The 24,333-nt window shown below is 41.2% G+C and overlaps 2 protein-coding genes across 12 annotated transcripts in view; both read right to left on the bottom strand.

Moving 5' to 3' along the window:
• Positions 1 to 24,333, bottom strand: part of HHAT (hedgehog acyltransferase) — a 516,536-nt gene that overhangs the window by 180,623 nt on the left and 311,580 nt on the right. For 6 of the 11 annotated variants that reach the window (XM_082464272.1, XM_082464278.1, XM_082464279.1 and 3 more), the window contains one exon: positions 16,603 to 16,861. The exons of the other annotated variants lie outside the window; for them this stretch is intronic. In XM_082464272.1, coding sequence (XP_082320398.1) covers positions 16,623 to 16,861 — 239 coding nt within the window. In that variant the 3' untranslated portion in view covers positions 16,603 to 16,622. Of the gene's footprint in view, positions 1 to 16,602; positions 16,862 to 24,333 lie in introns of those variants that run through there. 11 annotated transcript variants of the gene reach the window in all.
• LOC309662034 (cyclin-dependent kinase 17) lies at positions 3,299 to 6,822 on the bottom strand. The gene is made up of 2 exons (XM_082464377.1): positions 4,783 to 6,822; positions 3,299 to 4,253 (listed from the first exon to the last, which is right to left on the bottom strand). The coding sequence occupies exons 1-2, from the start codon at positions 6,314 to 6,316 to the stop codon at positions 4,216 to 4,218; spliced, it is 1,572 nt and encodes a 523-aa protein (XP_082320503.1). The 5' UTR covers positions 6,317 to 6,822; the 3' UTR covers positions 3,299 to 4,215.

Genomic DNA, 24,333 nt, shown 5'->3' with positions numbered 1-24,333 from the left:
AGTGGTGCTGGGAAAACTGGACAGCTACATGTAAAAGAATGAAATTAGAACACTCCCTAACACCATACACAAAAATAAACTCAAAATGGATTAAAGACCTAAATGTAAGGCCAGACACTATTAAACTCTTAGAGGAAAACATAGGCAGAACACTCTATGACATAAATCAGAGCAAGATCCTTTTTGACCGACCTCCTAGAGAAATGGAAATAAGGTCAAAACTAAACAAATGGGACCTAATGAAACTTAAAAGCTTTTGCACAGCAAAGGAAACCATAAACAAGAAGAAAAGACAACCCTCAGAATGGGAGAAAATATTTGCAAATGAAGCAACTGACAAAGGATTAATCTCCAAAATTTACAAGCAGCTCATGCAGCTCAATATCAAAAAAACAAACAACCCAATGCAAAAATGGGCAGAAGACCTAAATAGACATTTCTCCAAAGAAGATATACAGATTGCCAGCAAACACATGAAAGAATGCTCAACATCATTAATCATTAGAGAAATGCAAATCAAAACTACAATGACATATCATCTCACACCGGTCAGAATGGCCATCATCAAAAAATCTACAAACAGTAAATGCTGGAGAGGATGTGGAGAAAAGGGAACCCTCTTGTACTGTTGGTGGGAATGTAAATTGATACAGCCACTATGGAGAACAGTATGGAGGTTCCTTAAAAAACTAAAAATAGAACTACCATACAACCCAGCAATCCCACTACTGGGCATATACCCTGAGAAAACCATAATTCAAAAAGAGTCATGTACCACAATGTTCACTGCAGCTCTATTTACAACAGCCAGGACATGGAAGCAACCTAAGTGTCCATCAACAGATGAATGGATAAAGAAGATGTGGCACATATATACAATGGAATATTACTCAGCCATAAAAAGAAACGAAATGGAGTTATTTCTAGTGAGGTGGATGGACCTAGAGTCTGTCATACAGAGTGAAATATGTCAGAAAGAGAAAAACAAATACCATATGCTAACACATATATATGGAATCTAAAAAAAAAAAATGGTCATGAAGAACCTAGGGGCAAGATGGGAATAAAGACGCAGACCTACTAGAGAATGGACTTGAGGATACGGGGAGGGGGAAGGGGAAGCTGGGACAAAGTGAGAGGGGAGTGGCATGGACATATATACACTACCAAATGTAAAATAGATAGCTAGTGGGAAGCAGCCGCATAGCACAGGGAGATCAGTTCGGTGCTTTGTGACCACCTAGACGGGTGGGATAGGGAGGGTGGGAGGGAGGGAGATGCAAGAGGGAAGAGATATAGGGATAAATGTATATGTATAACTGATTCACTTTGTTATAAAGCAGAAACTAACACACCATTGTAAAGCAATTATACTCCAATAAATATGTTAAAAAATAATAATAATAAAAATAAATAAATAAATAAATGCATGGCTTCAAGTCTCCTCAGCGAAACGTACACTGACTATATGTTCATAGCAGTCCTCTGAGGATTAGCACAACAGCACTCAATTTGCTTGAATATTTTTATCTGTGGTTGCCCTGCAGAACGCCACCACCTTCTGCAAAAGCGCTTCAGGTGTTGAGAAATGATGATGCCACACGTGTACCAAGAGGGTATAAAAAGTTGTATTACTCACATAATGAGGATTTCTGGGGAAAGCAGGCACCCAAGCCATCCTGAAAGGGAGGGGCAAATGGCTTTGGTTTCTGTCGTGGTTGGGGGCGGGGCCAGAGTGAGCAGTGGCTGGGTTTGCATGGTTTGAGTTTGCCACCAGCACCCAGGGAAGCAGAGAGTCCGTTTTTCTGTTGGCTTACCCAGAGATGGGACACAAGGGGATGAAGGAGGGTGGGGCTTGGGTGCTGCCAGCAGTCGAACATCCAAAATGGGGCCAGAATATTTATTATCATCTTCCTATCTTCCAGTTGTCATTTAGGGATTTAAAACCCTACTCTGAAATTTACCTACCGTGTGATTCAACCTACTTAAACTCTCTCCTCATCAGTAAAAATTGCATAACATTTAAAATAAAGGATGTCACACATATCAGAGGAAACTGGCTCAGTGGCTGCATAAAAGAGACACTCAGTAATTGTTTCTGAATCTCAATCTGGAAATTTAACAACAAAAAAGAAACAAACCTGTTTCCTTCCCATAGTTCTATCTCTACCCTTAGTTTGTATTCTTATAAAAACTGGAGAGAGGCCATCAGTTCTAGTAAAGACTCTCGAAACTATTTAGCAGAGACGTTGGGATGAGGTTAAGAAAAGGGGAGTAGAGAGGTAATAAGGCTAGTGGTGGTGAGAGGAGCAGGGAAGGTGGTGGTCAGGGCACTGCAGAGGGTGACTCCCCCAAGATGTGTCACAGAACATGCCTGTCTGAGGCATCTCTGCTGGTCACACTGAAAGGTAGATGTCCTGGCAAGTACACCCACCCCTGGTGGAGTGGGTAAGGACAGGAAATGGTGTTATAGGTTGAATTGTATCACCCCCAAAGCATGTGTCCTTATGTGGAAATTCAGTCTTTGCAGATGTAATCAAGTATGAGGTCATAGTCAATTGGAGTGGGTCCTAAATCCAATATGTTTGATGTCCTTATGAAAAGAAGAAAGAGAGACACAGAGACAGACAGTCAGAGAGCCTGCCATGTGATGACAGAGGCAGAGATCACAGTGATGCAGCTGCAAGCCAGGGGACACCAAGGATTGCCGGCCACCACCAGAAACAGAGAGACGAGGAAGGATTCTCCCCAGGGTCCCAGAAGAGCATGGCCTAGCTGACACCTTGATTTCAGACTTCTAGCTTCCAGAACTGTGAGAGAATAAATTCTGTTGTTTAAGCCACTGTGTTTATGGTATTCTGTTATATCAGTTCTAGGGACCTAATATGATAAAGAAAAAATCATCCATTCCTTCTTTGAAGATCTGAGTGTGTAATTTTATTCAAAATTGGAATAACTGCGGATGCTGAAATTTTTTGTTTTAGAATGATGACCAAATTGTAGACCTTTATATATTGCCAATTACCCTTTAATTCCTCAAAATTATTTTAAATATAAATGAGAACATGTTTTATATAAAATATCTAGGATTTTGGCTTAAAATAATTTTTATACTCCATGGTTAATAGTATAACAAATTCACAAACAGAAGATAAAAGATGCATTTCTGCAAGATCTGTGAGCACAGACAAAAATGTTAACAATGATTATTTCTGGGCTGTGGGATTATGGGTAATTTTTCTTTTTTTGGTAACTTTTTTTTTTTTTTTTCTTTTTTTTTTAAATTTTAAAAAATAAAACTGTTCCCCAATGAAGTATCATCCATTCTAATAAAAGAATTGTATTTAAAACAAATAAACAAAACAAGACCTCTGATGTTTGACTGGACTTGTATGGTTTAGTTTTAACTAAATTAAAGCATGATGTAAAATAGGTAAGTGTATTAGTATACAAATATCCAATAATATGCAGTAAATATTTCTAAAATGAGGAAAAATAAAAATAAATAATTTTGGTGCTTTAATTTACTGGTATTTAATGCGAGATCTCCAAAATGTCAGGTATTCACTTGCTTGAATCAACTTCTGCATCACATGCTTTCCTAAACATAATGTGCTTATCAATTTCTTACTACTCTATTTGCCAATGTCCAATAAAAAAATTATATAGCATGAATGTAAGAGTGTTCAAGTTGGCTCACTTATTTTACTGTTAAGCAAAGCTGGATTTACATTCCAGGAAACACTGTACTTTAATTTTAAAAACAAACAAAGAAAAAATGCAGCAGTAAAACAATTTGTGAGGAGAAACAGATGCATTCACGTATAATAAAGCCACTGCAACTTCTTCAGGCATTCAACTGTTGTGTTAAATAAACAGACAGTAGTTATTTAGCAGCAATGATTCCGCAATAAATAATGCATTGTGTTTCTCAGTCCTGCACAAAAATTGCAGCTACAGTTACATCAACAGCTGTAACCTACTGGCTCTAATGGCAGAGAAGACCTTAAAACCAACTGTACAAAAAAATTGTCACACTGTGACAACAAATATAAAAACAATTTGTAGGTCTGAAATAAAAAGACTCCACTGTGAAGTGGACAGTGTAGACAAACGAAGATTCCAAGTCCACCAAAAGAAATAATTGCCTTCAGATCTGAGTCCTTGATTGATAAGAAAGGCTGGGGGGCTGGGCTTGAAACCATGTTACCAGACTTAAAAGAGCATGCTCTGTCTTCTGTTCTTCCCATGTCCTAAAATATAAAGTCATTTTATGAGGCAGTTCAAGGTTCAGTTTTATCCCACATACAGTATTTGTTGACTCTATGAAGCTAATGTTCCCACCAGCAAAAGCTAATATTCCACGGTAAGAGTGATCGGCACTGTCTTAAATGACCCTTTTGTTGATGGGGTCAGTCTATAGCTTCTATGCTTCGAAGTGATGAACCTGATGACTAGGGAAGCACAAGATGTGTCTTCTGCCTCAGGTGCCAGGGATGGCGTGTGCAGTGATCAAGCCAGGCCACTTGTAAAAGGTCTTTGTGCCATCTGCAGCTTTCAGGATCCCTGATTTGACTGAGTCAGATTTCTCTCTGAAGAATTACTGAGCTGCCCACATCATACAGGAAAGTGAGTATGTGCAATGCTAAACATACACAGCTGTGGAATGCACTGTACATTGTTTTTTACATCAATAATTTTACCGATCAATTTATAAACCCAAAACTTGGTTCCACGCAAAATTTCATGATCGACACGTGAAATGGTTTATGACAAACACACCTGTCTCTGGATAAGAAGAATTTCGAAAACCCGGGTCCTTTTGCAACTGAATCTCTTTCAAACTGAATATTGATACACTTTCAGGTAAAGCATGTATCCTTGGTCCCAGACTTCGAAAGTACACATGTTTCATGGCCTCTTCTGCTGAAACCCTTTTCTTAGATTCATACTGAAGAAATTTTGTTATCAACTCGATTCCTTCAGAGTCTAACCTGGGTGCATGGTTAATTAGAGGCTGTGGTTTATATTTTGGAAAGTTGTAGTTCTTGAACTCATCATTTGAAGAAACACCTGGCCAAGTTTCCTGACATGGAGTTCCTAGCAGTCGGAAAATTAAGTGCAGTTCATCTTCCACAGTTGATCCTGGAAACAGAGGTCTTCCAGAAGCCATTTCAAAGAAAATGCAACCAACACCCCACATGTCAATCTGTGTTGAGTACTCTGAGGAACCGAGAAGCACATCAGGCGGCCGGTACCACAGCGTGACAACTTCATTTGAGTAGGTCTTTGTGGGAACTGACTTGGCTCTGGCTAGTCCAAAATCTGCTAGCTTTAATTCTCCTTTTTCATTAATGAGGAGGTTCTGTGGTTTTAAGTCTTGGTGTAACACCTTTCTTCTGTGGCAATATGCCAAACCACGTAGAATTTGGTATAAAAACAGCTTAACATTGTGCATACTCATGATGTTTCCACAGTCATCCATGTACTGTTTTAGATCTTTATCCAGATACTCAAAGACCAGAGTCAAAGATTTATCTGTGTGAACAATGTCATGTAACGTTACTATATTTGCATGTTTTAGATCCTTTAATAGTGAAACTTCTCTTATTGCTGTGCAGGGTGCACCTTCTTCATGTTCCAACCGGATCTCTTTCAATGCCACCAAATTCTCTGTCAATTTACTTCTTCCTTTATATACTGTTGCATATGTACCCTCTCCAAGCTTTTCCAATTTGATGTAGGTTTCCATTTTTCCAAACCCAATTTCTGATAAGGAAGCTCTCCGAGACCTTCGGCTCATTGGTTGATCAAATGGTGGACTGTTTATCTGCAACTTTTCAAGATATCCATCAGGTATTCTGATATCCGCAGGCAGTGATAACCGCTTATTTAAATCCTCCATTGAGATCCGTCTATGTATACGATTTCTAAGACAAACACCCGTAGGTGACTGGACTTCATCAGATGATGTCCCAGAAGCTTGGTCACTCTCACCATCTGATCCCATTTTTAGATTTTCATGAACAATATCTAATCTGCTTCCATTTCTGGGCATTGCCATGAAGGAGCCAAGGCTTCCTCCAATAACGCTATGTGGTCTCCGCAATGGAGGCTTCTTGAAGGACCCTGTGTACTGGTGGAGGAAGGAATGCATACTGTGAGAGGTTGGAGGTCTGCCATTCTTCACGATAGGCTCATTATCTTTGCTGCTGTTTTCTTCAATAGTCATTTGTTCAGCCAATTCAGACAACGATTCATCAATAGTCTGGCTTCCTCGAAGCGTGAGGGATAGCCTTCTCTTAAATTTTTTCATCCTATCAACTGAATGTGACTTGAAAAATCCAGCAAGTGCGGGGGCCGCGTCCCGAGAGCTGGCGAGGCGAGGCGCACAAGGAAAGCGGCTCCTCCGACGCCCGCGGCGACCGGATGCAGGTCCGGGTCCCAGCGGCTGGCAGACCCGAGGCGCCTCCGAGGCGCAGGCCTCCGCCGCCGCAGCAGCCTTCCAGCTCACGCCGAGGGTCCGAGCCTCCGGGAGGGGCCGCGGGTCCCTCACGCGTTGTCAAGCCCCCCGGACAACATGGCTCCCGGGCTGCCGAGCCGCGCAGGCGGCCCACTAATCCCCTTGGAGGAGCCGCGGCGGGAGTGAGGTGGGCAGGGAGGCGCCGACGCCCGGTTGCGGCGGCCCGGCCGGACACGGGCTCCTTCTTCTCTGGGGCCGGGCCGTGCGAAGCTGAGGAGACGCTCACTGCGTATGCGTCGCTTTTTCACTCGGCGGCTGCGGACTGACGCCTCCGCCTGTTCCCCCGGGGAGAGCGAGCGAGAGAGAAAAAACACTTTTATTGAAATGAGCCAACCAGCAGCAGCGGAGAAAGGCGACCGGCCGCGGCAGCTTCCCCCACCCCCTCTTGAGCAGCTCGCCCTTTTTGGTAACTTTTAAAATTTCCTCATTGTATAAAAAATATTTTCAAAATAAACACACTTTTACTTTCCAGAGACATTATTATTTTCATAAAAGTAAAAAATAGGATTCAATGCCTTGTCTTATGGGCTTTTGTCTTGACTTCTAATCCTGGGGCTTGGGGATGTGTTCATAGCCTGCTGATTAGGCCTAAAAGGATTAGAATAGGGCATGCAGTAGTAGGATGCATTTGTTCCTTGCGAAATTGGAAAAAAATGAACTTATTCTGCCCGCACAAGAGGCTCAAGCCAGGGAGTGTGAGGGTAATTTTCTTCTGATATAGTATAATAACATGGATAGTCCTCTTATTCTCAGGAGTTTTCACAAATGAGCCTTAAAGTCCTGCTGCTCGTAAGTGTCTTTGCAACAAAAATCAAATATATTTAGTAAAAATAAATGGAGAGTTCATGTTCTGCAATGACCACATAAACTTAATACAGCCTCTGTCTCCTGCTACTTACTAAAATTACATTACCAGGGCTTTCCTGGTGGTGCAGTGGTTAAGAATCTGCCTGCCAATGCAAGAGGCACGGGTTCAAATCCTGGTCCGGGAAGATCCCACATGCCGCAGAGCACCTAAGCATGTGAGCCACAACTACTGAGCCTGCGCTCTACAGCCTGCGACCCACAACTACTGAGCCTGCGCTCTACAGCCCGCGACCCACAACTACTGAAGCCTGTGCGTCTAGAGCCCATGCTCTGCAACAAGAGAAGCCACCGCAATGAGAAGCCCGTGCACCGCGATGAAGAGTAGCCTCTGCTCTCTGCACCTGGAGAAAGCCTGCATGCAGCAATGAAGACCCAATGAAGCCAAAAATGAAAATAAATAAATAAATAAAAATTTTTTAAAAATTACATTATCAGCAACAAGAATTATAAAACTTCACTAATTAAGACATTACAGTATTGGCCCAAGAAACAAATAAACCACTGGACATCTGATTTATGACAAAGATTGCACTGCACATCATTGGGGAAATGGTGATCTTTTCAATCAGTGTTGCTGGGTCAATTAGATATTCACACAGAAAAAAAAAATCTTCATCCCTATATCATATCATACACAAAAATTAGTTTTAAATGGAGTGGAGATGTAAATGGGAAAAGTAAAAAAGTAAAAGGTCTAGAAGATAATATAGAGTGATACCTTCGTGACCTTGGTGTAAACAAACACTTCTTAACAAGGACACAGAAACCACTAACAATGAAGGAAAAGATTGATAAACAGGACTTAATGAAAATGAAAAACGTCTGTTCATCAGAAAACATCATTAAAAGAGTAAAATATGGAAGCCACAGAGGGGGAGAACATATTTGCAATATATAAAACCAACAAAAGACTCTTAACCTGGAATATATAAAGAATGCTTACAAATAAAGGGAAAAAAAGGCAATTGACTCAATTTTTTTAAATGGCCAAAAGACTTCTAAAGGCATTTCACAAAAGAGAATATACAAGTGGTCAATAAACATATGCAAAGATAATTACACTTTAGTCATCAGGGAAATGTAAGTAAATTCATGATGAAATCACACACACACACACACACACACACACACACACACACACAGCAGAAGATCAAGAAGATGGACAACTCCAAGTTTTGGAGAGGATATAGAGTCACTGGAATCCTCGTGCACACTGTTTAGAGAATAAATTGGTGCAACAACATTAGAAAACTGGTGACTTCTACGGAAACTGATCATATACATATTCTAAGACCCAGCAATTCCACTCCTGGGCTCACATCCAATAGAAATGTGTATATATGTCCAGTAAAAGACCTGTACAAGATTTTTCACAGTAACACTATTTGTAATAGCCTCAATCTAAAAACAACCTAAAAAGTCCAGCGGAACAGATACATGAATTGTGGTATATTCATACAATGAAATCTTATACATCAATGAAAGTGAAAAAACTAAAGCTATATGTAATGATATTGATGAATCTCTCAAACATAATGTTAGAAGAAGCAAGACACAAAAGAGAAATACAGTAAGATCTGCTAAAACCTGATGTATGTGTTCCTAAAAATCACCACACTATGCAAAATCATGCAGTTAAAACCATAGGGCCTAAGGGGAAAAAAAAACAGAGTTAGGGGCATAATACTCAAAAACCTTGCCAGTGACACACAAAAGAACAAAAAAAAAAGGATAGAAATCTAATCAAAGTGGTAGCATGGTTTTACACATGTAAAATGATTAAGAAATGAGTAAATACTAAAATAAACAGTACTTTAGGTTTACAAAGAGCTGAAGTTTGCTTATGAAGTGGGTGTCAGAAGGGCTGCAGCTTGCAAGTTACTATATACAAAGTGATGGAAGGAGGGTTGACTGACATTGGATGGAGTGTTGTAATAGTAGACATGGCTGGGTGTGGCTCTCAACATGCGAGCTGAACTGAGGTGGCTGGTAGACCTTTGAGGTGTGTGCGTGTGTGCGTGTTGTGTATTCCTATGGGCTCAGTTCAGCGGGGTGCAGTTTTCTGCATTCACCTAGAGTTTCTTGAGGATAACACTGTGCATAAGCAAACACTAAACTGCATGATGCTCAAATTGTTCCCTAATGCATCAATCATGATGGAAATTTGCATTTCCAAAACAAGCATTACAGCAGAACTGATAGTACCTTATTATTCTATTTAAATAAGGTTCAAACACAGGCAAAATTAATCCGTGACATTAGACATCAGGATGTTGTTTACCCTAGAGTGGGTTGTGACTAGGAGGGATCACAAGGAGAAACTTCTGGAGCGCTAGGTACTAGCTAAACAGGTATGTTCAGTTTATGAAAATTCAGCCTGCTGTACACTTAAGATTCGTGCACTTTGATTTATGTATATTTTTAAATAAAAGTTCAAAAAAACTTCTAAAATTGAAAAACAAAATCTGCCCCTTTTCAGGAAGGCTTCCTGGGCTTTTAGGATAAGTACTGAGATTTTCCTGTCCCACCGTATGGACATCCAGTTCCTCGCAAAACACAGGGTACACTAATCGCTGACACTCATGTCACATTTATACAGCTCTTTTCATGCAGTGTTCAGTAGTTCATCATTCACACCCCAAAGAATTACAAACGAGGATTCCTAAATTATCAACTCCAGACAGTTTAGCAGAAACTGCAGCATTTTCTTAGCCATGTGAAAATAGCATTGAAGAAGAAACTACATGACATGGATTCAAGTCTCAGCTGTGCAATTTTCCAGCTAATTGGGTTTGGCAAGTCACTTCACCTAAGTTCTAGTTTCCTCACCCACTAAATAAGTATAATAATTCTGTTCAATCTGTAAAATAGGACTGTAATGCAAATGAAAGTGCTTTGCAAAATGTAAAGAGATACACGTGCGTAAGATGTTGATACAGTACTTTCTCTCTCATGTTTAACTAAAATTTAGTTTAAGCCTCCTCTTTCCCTGTTGGTGTACATCAACAAGGTTGTGGACATCAAAATCCCAAATAACAAGGATGGCTGGCATTAGCCTCAATTTTTTTATACAGCCTCGTGTGTAATTAGGGGTTCCACAAAGGCATTTTGATGGTGATGTCGTGAGGGATTTGGTGCTCTGATGCATTAATGTCTTCATCAGGAAAACATGTGTCCACTCAGCATTTGGAGGTACGTGCAGATCTAGAGACACTGTAAAGCTTCCTGCCCACCATGTTGGAGTCAACACTCAGTTATCTGTGTTCAGAGAAGAGTTTTTGCTACAGCTAACACTGCCCCCTTTCCACTCCCCCTGACCCTGGTTCATTCTCTTCCTAAGACCCCTCCATCCTGTCTCCTAAATTTTGAGTTTGTTTTTTCTATCAAGTAAATTGAAGAGGGCACAAAAATCTGTTATCTAAAAATATGCCTCTAAACACAGATGCTGGACTTCCCTGGCAGTCCAGTGGTTAAGACTCCGTGTTTACACTGCAGGGGTTCGATCCCTGGTTGGTGAACTAAGATCCCACATGCCATGCCATGCAGCGTGGCCAAAACAAACCAAAGAAACTAACTAAATAAATAAATCTTATAAAAAATAAACATAGATGCTGATTATTTGGATAAGTTCGTTTGGATTATCCACATCATTGGATATATGGATGCTTCCTAGAAGTGCTGGGCTGTTGGGTTCTTATCTCCTTCCAGAACCTCAAAGCTCATTATAAATTCTACCCACTAAACTCAGTGGGAGAGGTTCACACATAGAATAATGCTTGCTCCTTCTTAGCCATAAAGCAACTCTTCCACGCTTGAAGAGAAGGACACCAGAAGGGAAACTAGAAATTTCCCATATTGTTAACTAATGCTTGAATTAACAGATCGAATTATGCGACCAAAGGTCTCAAGGGTGACACAGAGAGCATTTCAATTAGAATCATTAAGAGTGTTCATTAAAATACAGAGTTGGGGTGCTATCCTAGACCTACCGAATCAGAATCTCTTAGAGAATCTCAGGCTTACGCATTTTAAATAAGCTTGTCAGGTGCTTCTGATGGGCAATAAAGTTATGAAACTACTGTCCTGGAGGTTGGGCAAGAGAACGGCTGACAACATACTGATTAGTGATGACACAAAGGGGAGCAATCTCGTTAAGGAAGCTGTGTTAGACCAGGTCAACCTTGAAATCACTCAACACTGTGTTCATAATGAGAAATGCAGCAACCAGGCATCAAACCTGCACTGCGCCACAGGCAGGAGGTAGGAGAGAATGTCATACATACTTAACACTGAGTTGTCACAGCAAATAAACAAAACCAGAAAATTTCCTACACACCATTCTGAGGACTCATCAGAAGTGAGATGTGACCAGAAGTGAGATGTCCCTGCCATTTCAGCATGCCCCTGACTACGTATCAATCTCCCCACTTGTATGCATCCATCTGTTTACCAGATGGATTGATAAAGAGCATTTCCTCTGGAGAGCTTGGAAAAGTCACCTTATGCTAGGCAGTTGCAAAGCATAAGGACACCAGAAATGTCAAACTAACATGATGAAAGTCAGGGACTAGAATGGTTCCTAGACTTTAGCAGATAACCAATAAATCTTTTTTTTTTTTTTTTTTGATTTATAGAGTGAGCAAGGAAGGAGAAAATGAGATAGGATGGGATAAGAGGATGGAAGACAAGGTAAATGGATAAACGCATGGACTGATAAAGAAAGAGTTGGATGGATGGATGGATAGATGATAGATAGATGGGTGGATGGAAAGAGGGATGGACAGATGGCTGGAAGAAAATATAAGAGAACCATGTCAGATCAATTACCTTTTATCCCTAAACTATTTTTAACAGATTTATTGAGATGTAATTAAAATACCATACAATTCACCCATGTAAAGTGTATATAATTCAATGACTTTTCATATACTCACAGAGGAGTGCAGCCATCACCACAATCAATTATAGAACATTTTATCACCCCAGAAAAGGAACCCCTGCTCATTAGCCATCACCCTCCAAACCCCCATCCCTCCCAGCCCTAGGCAACCTAACAGACTTTTTGTCTCCATAGATTTGCTTATTCTGGACATTTCATATAAATGGAATCATACAATATGTGGCCCTTAATGACTGGCTTCTTTCACTTACAGTAAAGTTTTCAAGATTCATCTATGTTGTAGCATGAATCAGTACTTCATTCCTTTTAATTGCTGAATAGTATTCCATTGTATGGATATACCACTTCTTATTTATCTGCTCTTCAACTGATAGACATATGGGCTGTTTTCACTTTTTTGTCTATTATCAATAATGTTGCTATGAACATTCATGTACGAAGTTTTTGTGTGGGTATATACCTAGGAGTAAAATTGCTGAGTCATATGGTAACTCTATGCTTAACTTTTTTTTTAAGTCCTGTTTATTTTACGTTACTTATTTATTTATTTTTCATTTTTTGGCCGCACTGCGCGGCATGCAGAATCTTAGTTCCCCGGCCAGAGATCAAACCTGCGCCCCCTGCAGTGGAAGCGTGGAGTCTTAACCACTGGACCGCCAGGGAAGTCCCTATGTTTAACTTTTTGAAGAACTGCCAGACTATATTCCAAAGTGTCTGTTTTCTACTTTACATTCCCACAGGCAGTGTATGAGGGTTCAAATATTTCTATATCCTCTCCAACACTTATTTTCCATTTTTTGTTTGTTTATTTGTTATTATAGCCATCTTAGGGGTATCTCACTGTGGTTTTAATTTGCATTTTCCTGGTGGTTAATGATGTAGAATATCTTGTCGTGTGTTTGTTGGGTATTTGTATATCTTCTTCGGATAAATGTCTATTCACCTTTGTCAATTTTAAATTGAGTTATGTGTTATTCTATAATTGAGTTGTAATAATTCCTTATATACATACAAATTCTTTATCAGATATATGGGTTGCAAATTTTTCTTGTACTCTGGTTGCATTTTCACTTTCTTGATGTCCTTTCAATCACAAAAATGTTTACTTTGATGATGTCCAATTGATCCATTTTTTCTTCTGTTGCTTGTGTTTTTGGTGTCATATATAAGAAACTATTGGCTAATCTAAGGTCACAAGGATTTACTCCTCTACTTTCTTCGAAGAGCTTTATAGTTTTAGTTCTTACACTTAGGTCTTTGATGCATTTTGAGTTAATTTTTGTATATGGTATGAGGTAAAGGTCTAACTTCATTCTTTTGTATGTGGATATCCACCAAACTATTTTTGATAGAAGAAAAAGAGGCCATGTGAGTAGAATATAATAATATAATGTAATAATATTACCAATATTATTTCAGGAGCAAAGGTAAGGAAACAGAGGAGAAATCTGTACTGGCCATTCTTTCTCCAAAATTCAGAAATTAATCTATGTGAGCTACAAAAACAGTGGATAAACCTCAAGTATTTTTGTCCCTGTCTCAGGTGCCAAAACCATTAAACTGTACAAATATGAAGACTTAAGCAATTCCCTAAAATCTTCTGTGGGAGAATTCTGAAGATTCCTTCTTCCATCTTTCCTGTCTTTGACACCCAGAAGCCCTTGTCATTCCTCACATAGCCTTCCTGACTGGCCTTCCTGTTCCTAGTACTGTTTTCCTCCAAATCAGCCTCCACATTACCTCTACGTGGATCTTTCAAAAATGAGATTTGTGTCACTCCCTCGCAAAAGTCTTCCTGTGACCCACCCCTATTTCAGCCTATTAAGGATGAAGTCCATGCTCCATGGCATGGCATGCACGGCCTTCGTTATCTTGTCTTCAGGTTACCTTTTTGGTGTCCCCTAGTGCAACCAGCCTACTCCCTGACATCATACTTCACATCTTCTCCTGCTATGATCCGAAGATGCTTGCAGTTTCCTGAATGTACAATTTTATGCCTCCATGCCTTTGTGCAAGCTGTGCCCATCCCCTAGGTCTACTACTTAAACATCCTTTAAGCCCAGCTCTGAGGTCACCTCCTCCATGGTGAATTTCTCACCCAGAAGATAAAGTCAACCATTCACCTCTCTGTCCCCAAAACACTATGTCCCGAAGCACTGTGGCACACTTTGCTGTATTTGATTATCACTGTCTCCCAAGCACCTAGCACAATGACCAGGAGGAATACGGGAAGGCCCTCTCCTTTAAGCAATTTTCTCTGTAAAGAAAGATCTTAGCCTCAGCCAGACTCATCTGAGCACTGTACCTCTTTTTCCTGAGTCAAATAGGCAGAGACACTTCCCACATTTCTTATTTTCTTACTGTGTACTTTTGCTTCGTTTAGTAAAATCCTCCCTATGGTAGCAATTCTTTACAGCAAGGCAAAAAGTATGACCCAACCCTCCAGCAATCTTGCTGAGGCAGCCATAGTGAGAAAAGTAATCCAAGAGGCAAGCTTCAAAAATGAGAAAAGTAAGTGATAGGTAACTGTGGACACAAATAGAATGATAAAACAGGAGCAGAAACAATTTTATTATAAGTTATCTGTTTTCTTTTAGTTTTGTTAAAAAAACAATGACTTTCGGAGGAAAGGCATGGCTCCCACGACAGGTCTGTGTGACCATCATTTGTCTATCTGTCATCTGAAAGTCAGCCAAATAACAGCACTCATTATGTTATCTGACATCTTCGTGATTGACAGCCCTCAGAATGCAAATGGTCCCTTCTTGTCCCTTATTACAAATGTTGTCAAAAACCTTCTCACATAGGAAACTCAACCTGGAACCAAGACAAATGAGAGTGGACCCACTCTCATTTGGACCCACTCGCATTGTTACCCAATGTGCAGACAAACAATTGGGGAAAGGGAAATCAGGTTTATCAAGCAAAATCCCATGTTCCCGTGTCATAAACTGGGTGGCCTGGCCTCCTCCAAACAGCCCAGAGACATCTTCCTGGGCAGAGTGTTATATCCCCTGGCTCAACCCTCAGGTACCTGTTTTCTTCTCCCCCTAAAAGCCAGAGGTTATAGGTAACTCCCTTTGGTACATATCCCTGGCCCCTGGAAGTCTTCTAACAGCAAAGGAATACAATCACCATTTAAAACAAGATATCAGATTTCCCCTTTTATTTTCCTGACAGCAGGCGAATCTTCTCAGGTTTTTCCCCCCAAGGTCACATGAAAATGTCACCAGAAAAATAAAGAAAAGTCCGGAGACGTGCTGCCTAGAGACCTAAATAGGGCTAAAATTAGCAGCTGCCTCCTTCTCCGGGCAAGAGCTGGCAGCAGCTGGAGTGTGACAATACCCAGAGGAGAACAGAGGGGAGCAGAGAGGCGCCACGGGCATGCTGCCGCGGGCATGCTCTGTCCCCCACCAGGGGACACAGGCTTCAAGCCTCGGGCTGGCTGGATGCTGGGCAGCTCCCGAGTGGAGCATCGGCCCTGCCTGCCCGCCCTGGAAGCCTGACGTAGGGTGACGTATACCTCCAGACCAGCTATTTCTATCTGCTGCTTCCTGTATAATCAATGTCATGGTTAGAAAAGGTCACACGAGCAAGAGACAAATGTTAAGGCAGGTGGTAGTTGGAAGTTTGGCTTTGTTTGAAAATCAGCTGATTTGGGATTTCCCTGGCGGTCCAGTGGTCAAGGCTCCACGCTTCCAACGCAGGGGATGCGGGTTCAGTGCCTGGTTGGGGAACTGAGAGCCCACATGCCACATGGCGCGGACAAAATAAATAAATTAAAAAAATAAAACCAGCTAGTTAGTGCATCCCTGGATGGTCACTGTGGGTCCCCGCCTCTGCCCGCCCATCTTCACCAACCATCACCACTCTTTAACCTGACAGGGATCACCCATGAAAGACAAGATTTCTCCAGGAACTAGGAGGTCAGCTTTCCTTGCTTCTCACCTTCACTGGGCTCTCACCACTGGCCTTCTGGCCCAGAATACCCTACTCTGAGTGACTACATTTGCCATGTGACATTGTTGTTGCTGGCGTGTGACTGCTCCCACCCTCATTTCACACCTTTGGGATGCCTGTCCTGAGGCCCGCGCCCAGAGAGCAAAGTCTAAGGTGTGGATCTCAACACTTGAAGAGTGTATTTCTGACCGTCCAGCTCTGCACTCATGCTCTGTACTGCATTTCTTATAGTGGGGAAGGAGTCGCTCCCCGCCCAACTCAGCACTGCATCCGACCCCTCCACCCACCTTCCCACACCACACAACCGGTATGAGCTTCCTAGGGCTCCTGAAACAAAGTACCATGAACAGAATGACTTAAAACAACAGAAATTTATGGTCTCACAGTTCTGGAGGCTAGAAGTCTGAAGTTAAGCAGTCGGCAGAGCCATGGTCCCTCTGAGCCTCTAGGGGAGCTTCCTTCCTTGCCTCTTGCAGCTGCTGGTGGTCCCAGGCCTTCCGTGGCATGTGGCAGCTCAAGTCCAGTCTCTCCCTCTGTCTTCACATGGTCATCTTTTCCTTGTGACTTCACATTATCCTCCTTCTGTGTACGTCTGTCTGTCCAAATTTCCGCTTTTGATAAGGACATGAGCCATATGGATTAGGGCTCACCCTAATGGTCTCATCTTGACTTGAGTCCCGCTGTAAAGACCCTATAAGGTTACATTTTGAGATACTGGGATGAGGACTTCCACATATCTTTTTGGCGACACAATTCAATCCATAGCACCTCCTTTGCCATGCCCTCCTCTCTGAGTAGAGCATTTTCTGAGTCAAGAAAACTCCACAACAGCAGGTAATATGACCGGGGGCAGCTGGCAGGCTACAAGAATCAATCGCAGGGTCAGTGCAGAGTAAAATGGTCCAGATGAGGCTCAAGTGCCTGTCAGCATGAAGCTCTAACCTCCCAAACAATCCTGTGTGGAACCAAACAGGTGCTCCCAAAACAGGATTCTTCTTTTTCTCTATCTTTATTTCAAGACAATGAAAGGTTTTTCTCCATAGTTTTCATTCTCATTTACTGAATATTCACAGAAATACTTGACTGCCTTAATTACACTCCAGAGAGGTGACCACAGTGCCTGACAGAATTCCTGAGGCAAGGGAACATTCCCCTGGATTCCAGCTCCTGATCTTTATTGCAAATTAAAGAACCCCAAGCAGCCCATGCTGCTGCCTTCTGCTGCATTTCCAGCACTGCACAACATAACATATCACAATCACAGGCCTTCGGCTCTTACAATAGCCATTCCTGAGATCGTTTCGTTTTTGGTAATTCAGATAGCACACCCATACAAAACCATTTTCTCCTTACACTGCTTTCTTGGTCTGAGCAAGGGTGATGAGAAACAAGAGAGCAAGCTAATGCAATGCCCGAGTAAGCCTACGAGAGGCAAAACCAACACCCCGAGGGCTGGTTCGTCGGGTGAGCCAGTCCTCCACCAACTGAGCAAGATTAGGATAAAACTACAGCAGTCCCTCCTTGTCTGCGGGAGATATGTTCCAAGACCCTGGTGGATGCGTTAAACTGCGGATAGTACTGAACCCTATATATACTGTTTTTTTTCCTATACATACACACCTATGATAAAGTTTAATTTACAAAGTAGGCACAGTAAGAGATGAACAACAATAACTGATAATAAAATAGAACAATTATAACAATATACTGTAATAAAAGTTATGTGAATATGGTCTCTCTCTCTCTCTCTCTCTCTCTCAAAATATCTTACCGTACAAATTTAATGCTTTTCCCATCTTAACTAAGTACCTGTAATGCACCATGGCCATAACTTTTGCAATTTGAGGTATAACAGCAAAACTAGCATGAACTTTTTTCCTTCTTCATAATTTCATGTATAGAAGATTCATTCTTACTGTAGATCTTAGCACCTCAGCATACAATTTTTTTTTCTTTCCCTATTAAGTCAAGAACTTTCACCTTTTCACTTCAAGGACGCACTTCATGGTTTCTCCTTGGCATATCTATATTGCCGGCACCACTACTCCTGTGCTTTGGGGCCAGTATTAAGTAAAATAAGGGTTACTTGAACACAAGCACCGGGATACCGTGACAGCTAACCTGATGACCAAGACGCATACTAAGTGATTAATAGGCAGGACAAGCTGCACAAAGGGATGATTCATGTCCCAGGCGGGTTGGAGCAGGACAGCATGAGATTTCACCACACTACTCAGAATAGCATGCAATTTAAAACTTAAGGATTGTTTATTTCTAGAATTTTCCAGTTAATATTTTCAGACTGCAGTTGACAAAGGGTAATTGAAACTGAGGAAAGTGAAACCGAGGATAAGTGGGTACTGCTATAGTTGCAGAGAGACAAAGACCAGCTAGCGGCCAATCCAGCTAGTGGCCACGGGCTGGCCTATCAGCTCTAGAAACTCTAGGTCTGATCTCTGTCACCTAGCCCCAACCCCCTACTGATAACTACCAGAAACAGAACAACAAACCAGGCACCCTAGACTTTGTCTCCAACAATGACACTCAGGCATGTTCTGTGATGAAAACTGTGGTCACCTGCACGGTTTAGTTCTCACAGAGCAGAGAGGTCAGTGTAGTATAATACAAAGCTATGGGATGTGGCGTCAAAGGGCTTCTAACTCACCTGGTTCCTCTGCTTCCTAGCTGTGTAACAATAACCAAGTTTCCTGACCTCTCTGAGCCTCAGTGTTATTAGTAATACTGTGATGATGTTTGCCTAACTGTCTCACAGGGGGTTGTTGAGAAGATCAACTGAACTAGTGACCTGGAAATTACTTAACCAACAATGAAGAGTTAAAATAGTAACAATGGATGCTACTAAGTGGCATTAAATTACATTGAGTCAGAGGACTCAGGAAAATCTGAATGCCAGGTAGCCTAGAAATCTGTGCAAAGGAAAGGAATACTTGGGCTCTGGTCCCACACCCTATGCGGACTCCACGTGGCCAGGCTGGACCACAGAGAAGCTCCTTTAAGTGAGATCAGCCTGAATGTCTCAATGTCCTAGATTTTAACAATATGGATCTCTCTCTCTCTCTCTCACACACACACACACACACACAGAGTGTTAGTGATTATTTCACAGAAAGATGCAGAGCTGGCCAAGGTCTTAGCCCCCAGGCTTGCTCCTGGCTTTCCCCAACCAAAACAAAGGGTCTGAGTTACCACACGGGAGGCAGAGAAACTCTCTGCAGGGAGAAGAGGGAGGGAATCTGGGAAGAAGAGGTCAAGGGAGAGACGGCAAACTGGGACCAAATTCATGGGATCGTCTAAACGACCACACTCTTGTGTCAAGTGAGGTAGACTGCAAAAAATGGTCAGTCACAATCCTTCACTCCTACTCGTATCAGCACCCTGTGCAATATGATTTCGTAGCTCTTCCTATCAGGAGATGGAATCTATTTCCCCTCCCTTGGAATTTGGGCTAGTATATCACATGCTTTGGCCAAAAGGATGCAACAAGACTGATTATGTGCCAGTTCTGAGCCTGAAAAGCCTTGCATACTTTCTGCCCTCTCTCTTGAACCACTATGACTGCCATATGAACAAGCCTGGACAGGTCTGCTGAAGGATAAGAAATCAACATGGAGCAGACCTGACTCAGCCAATTCATCCTAGTCAAGGCCCTAGAAATGTGACAGCCCAGCTAAGATGAGCAAATCCAACCCAACCACAGCTGACCCACAGATGGATGCATGCAGCCATCCTAGACCAGCCAGACCCCAGTTGACAGAGAGACCCATGAGTTATATAAATGCTTATTCTTTTAAGCCATTAAGTTTTGGGGTGGTTTGTTATGTAGCAGTGGCTAACTGATACATGCTAACCTCAACCACTGTCCAGTCCAAATTAACACTTCTTTTCCTTTGGGCTAGAATAAAGATGGTGAGGTGGGACTCAAAGGACAGAGTGACCTTCTCTCCCCAGTAGAGCAGTAGTCTTCAAACTGGGTTATGCATACCACGAGGTGTATTCAGCAGGACTTTCCAAAGTATAAACAACATGGAAAACTTTAGAAGAATGGATTTCCAGATCCTAAAAATTAACCTAAGGCTAAGTTTCTCCTTTCCCCTTCTCTTCTCATAAAATATCCTTCATCTCACTTTAAAAACAAAAAAAGCAAACTTCCTCCCCATCCTTCTTATCTCAGATTATTGCTCCAGTATGTAAAAACCTCAAGGGAATCAGTACAACACTTTGAGAAACTATTTGACAGTGGCTATGAAAGCTGAATATATGTACACCCAGTGACACAGCAATCCCTTCCCAGGTATAAACCCAACAAAAATGCATACAGAGCTTCACCACGGGTCATATACATGACAGCCCATAGGAGCTCACAGCTATTATGTTCATCAACATTAGAATGGATAAATTGTGGCACGTTCACACAATGAAATACTTTATAGTAGTGATAAGCAGGAAAAATCTATAACAACACTCAAAAACATGAATGAATCTCTCAATACGATATTGAGCAAAATAAGTCAGACACGAAAGAATACATATTATGTGATTCTCTCTCTCTTTATAGAATCACATAATATGTATATATCTGTGTGTGTGTGTGTGTGTGTGTGTGTGTGTGTGTGTGTATGCATTAAACAAACAAGCTCCTCACAGAAAGCTATGCATTTAGATGTCAGAATAGGGCAGGTAGCAACTGGTCGGGGTCATGAGAAGGAGCCTCTAGGTGCTGGTTATACATGTGTGTTTGTCTAGAGAAAATTCTTATGATACGTGCACTTTGCTAGGCTATGTTATATTTCAATAAAAAGCTTTACAACAGAGGAAAAACATAAAGGGACAATTAGATAATTCCTTTAACCAAATAACCATAAATTCCTACTCCATCCATTTCAAGAGAAATTTTACTTTTTATGTTTAATAATTATGTATCAAACGGTATCATCTTTAAGAGGAGTTATGCACTAATAAGAACTGTAATGATAACCCAACCCAGGAGAAAAATGATTACACTTCTGGCCTTACAGTGGTAGAAAAACAAAACAAAAAAACCCAATGCTATAGAGAAGTATGATAGTAGATAAAGGACATAACTTTGAGACAAGACAAAATTCTGCGGGAGCAATGAAATAGAAATATGAAATCAAGGAAATGTTACTGTGAAAGAAGATCTTGCTCATTTATATTTTTAAAGGATGATGGTGGATATCAAACCACTAAGTTATTTATAATTTATATTATTTAGAGGTGTTGGTTTATCTTTTAAATGTCAATATTTATAATATGGCAAAAATTAGATCTTTCATAATTATTTAAATTTATAATACAAGAAATTAGATGCCTACTTTAAAACACAGAACCGGGTACATAATTTCTCAAAGTTACTCTATTAGGAGGCACATAAGCCAAAAAAAATTATACCAAAAAAATGATTCAGTATAAAAGAATCTACCCAAATATCCTTCCCTTAAGGACCTGTGACAGTGGTGTATTCCACCTACATTATCTCATTAATCTACATTAATCATATGCTTTTGGTTACAAGTTACAGAAACCTAACTGAACTGGATTGTCAATAAGTGAAGGATCTGAGATTTAACTCTACTTGCAAGCAACAAATTAGCCTGACACAGTTTCATGGATGCTGGCAGAAGACATGAGACTCTTAGGTCAGAGATGAAGGACTTTCTCGCTCATAGCAATAAAAGTAGCCAGAGCATTTGTGCCGTTTCCCTGAGCCCCAGATCCCACAATGCGATGCAAAGAGGGCCAGGTGATGCCTGCACATGCAGTGGTTATGTTATAGGAGATAAGCCCCAGACATAGGAATCTAAATATTTTATAATGGGCGGTAAACCTGCCTGACCTTTGCCCCAGAGAGATTATTTTTATTGTACTGGACAGTAATCAAATACCCTCTACTTTGGAAAAAGACACTATCTCCATCTTCCAAAGATGTTTGCTATACAAATATTCTTGGAAAGACAGCCTGGAACAAAAGCAGTCAGTATATCTGCTCAAAAGACATGCAGAAACACAAGAAAGCCCTGGAGAATTATGTGAACTGAGTAAAGAATAGAGGCTCCTATTATTGAAAAGTACATGTATATGTTGGCTTCAAGATCTCCTGGAAATCAGGAGCTTGGGATTAACATATACATGCTACTACATATAAAACAGATAACCAACAAGGACCTACTGTATAGCACAGGGAACTCTACTCAATATTCTGCAATAACCTATGTGGGAAAAAAAATCTGAAAAAATATGTATAACTGAATCACTTTGCTGTACACCTGAAAATAACACAACATTCTAAATCAATTATACTCCAATAAAATTTTTTCAAAAAAGAATATGTTGCAGTGGGTTGTCTCAAAATACTACCTCCAAAATACAGTTTCCCACATGCAGTTCTGCTTTCCTCAGAGTCGGCTTCCCTCTCTACTTGGCTCTCCACTGGTGACAGCAAGAGGGCTGCCAGCAGCTCCAGCCCAATATTCTGACACCTCTGCAACAAAAGAGAGCTTCTCCTCCCTGACAGTTCCAACAAAAACTCTGGAATTGCACCACGTGGGGAGACGGACCATACTGACGGGCCAGTCCTGCTCACATGTTGACCCCTAGATCTCAGTATGACATAGACTGAGAGTTGGGTAACAGAGATTTGTTACCAAAGAATGCGGAGCAAGTGTTGAACAAGCAAAACTGCAGCTTTTCCCTACACTGCTCTCTAAATACCCTCAAGACAACAAATCTCACATGTGTACTTCTGTGAAATTAAGCATCATTTCTTTTCACAGACAGATTCTTATTTTAATAAGACTAGCAGTATGTCCAAATTGCTATTTTATAATCAAATTTCTTGAGAAAGAAGCTATTGCAGTGGCACAGTGGTGCCACATCCAGTGGTGGATGTTCTGTGTAATAGCAAGTGTTACTCAATCGTGCCGTGGCGGGCTAAATAATGGCTCCTCCAAGGATGGCCGTGTCCTAATCCCTGGAACTCATGCAAGTTAGCTTACCTGGCTTTGCAGTGACTTTGCAGGTGTGATCAAGTTAAAGATCTTGAAATGGGAAGATTATCCTGGATTATCCAGGTGAGCTCAATAATCATAAGGGTCCTTATAGGAGAGATACAGGAGGAGTTAGAAAGTGGGCAATGCGATGATGGGAGCAGAAAAACAGGACAGAGAGGAGGAGATTTTACAATAGCCGGGACATGGAAACAACCTAAATGCCCATCAGCAGATGAATGGATAAAGAAGACGTGGTACATATATACAATGGAATATTACTCAGCCATAAAAAGGAACGAAATTGGGTCATTTGTAGATATGTGGATGGACCTAGAGACTGTCATACAGAGTGAAGTAAGTCAGAAAGAGAAAAACAAATATTGTATATTAACGCACATATGTGGAATCTAGAAAAATGGTACAGATGAACCTATTTCCAGGGCAGGAATAGAGACACAGACGTAGAGAATGAACACGTGGACACTGGGGCGGGAAGGGGAGGGTGGGACGAATTGGGAGATTATGTGTCAGTACATATATACACTACCATGTGTAAAATAGATAGCTAGTGGGAACGTGCTGTATAGCGCAGGGAGCTCAGCTTGGTGCTTTGTGATGACCTAGATGGGTGCGATGGGGCGGGGGGAGGGAGGTCCCAGAGGGAGGGGATATATGTATATGCATGGCTGATTCACTTCATTGTACAGCAGAAACTAACACAACATTGTAAAGCAATTACACTCAAATAAAAAATAAAATTAAAAAAGAAAGATGCTACACTGCTGGCTTTGAAGAGGAAGAAGGTAAGCCATGAGCCAAGGGATGTAGCTGGCCTCCAGAAGCTGGAAAAGGCAAAGAAACAAATTCTCCCCTAGAGTTTCCAGAAGGAACCAGTCTTGCCAACATCTTGACTTTAGCCCAGTGAGACTGATTGCAGACTTCTGACCTCCAGAACAGTAAGAGATAAAATTGTGCCCTTTGAAGTCATTAAGTTCATAATAATTTGTTACAGTGGCCACAGGAAACTAATGCGAGTGGCAGCATAAAGCAAGTGG

This window comes from Balaenoptera physalus (genome assembly GCF_965194825.1).
Source record: "Balaenoptera physalus genome assembly, chromosome: 1".
Lineage (NCBI taxonomy): Eukaryota > Metazoa > Chordata > Mammalia > Artiodactyla > Balaenopteridae > Balaenoptera > Balaenoptera physalus.
This window is presented reverse-complemented; position numbering and strand designations above follow the sequence as displayed.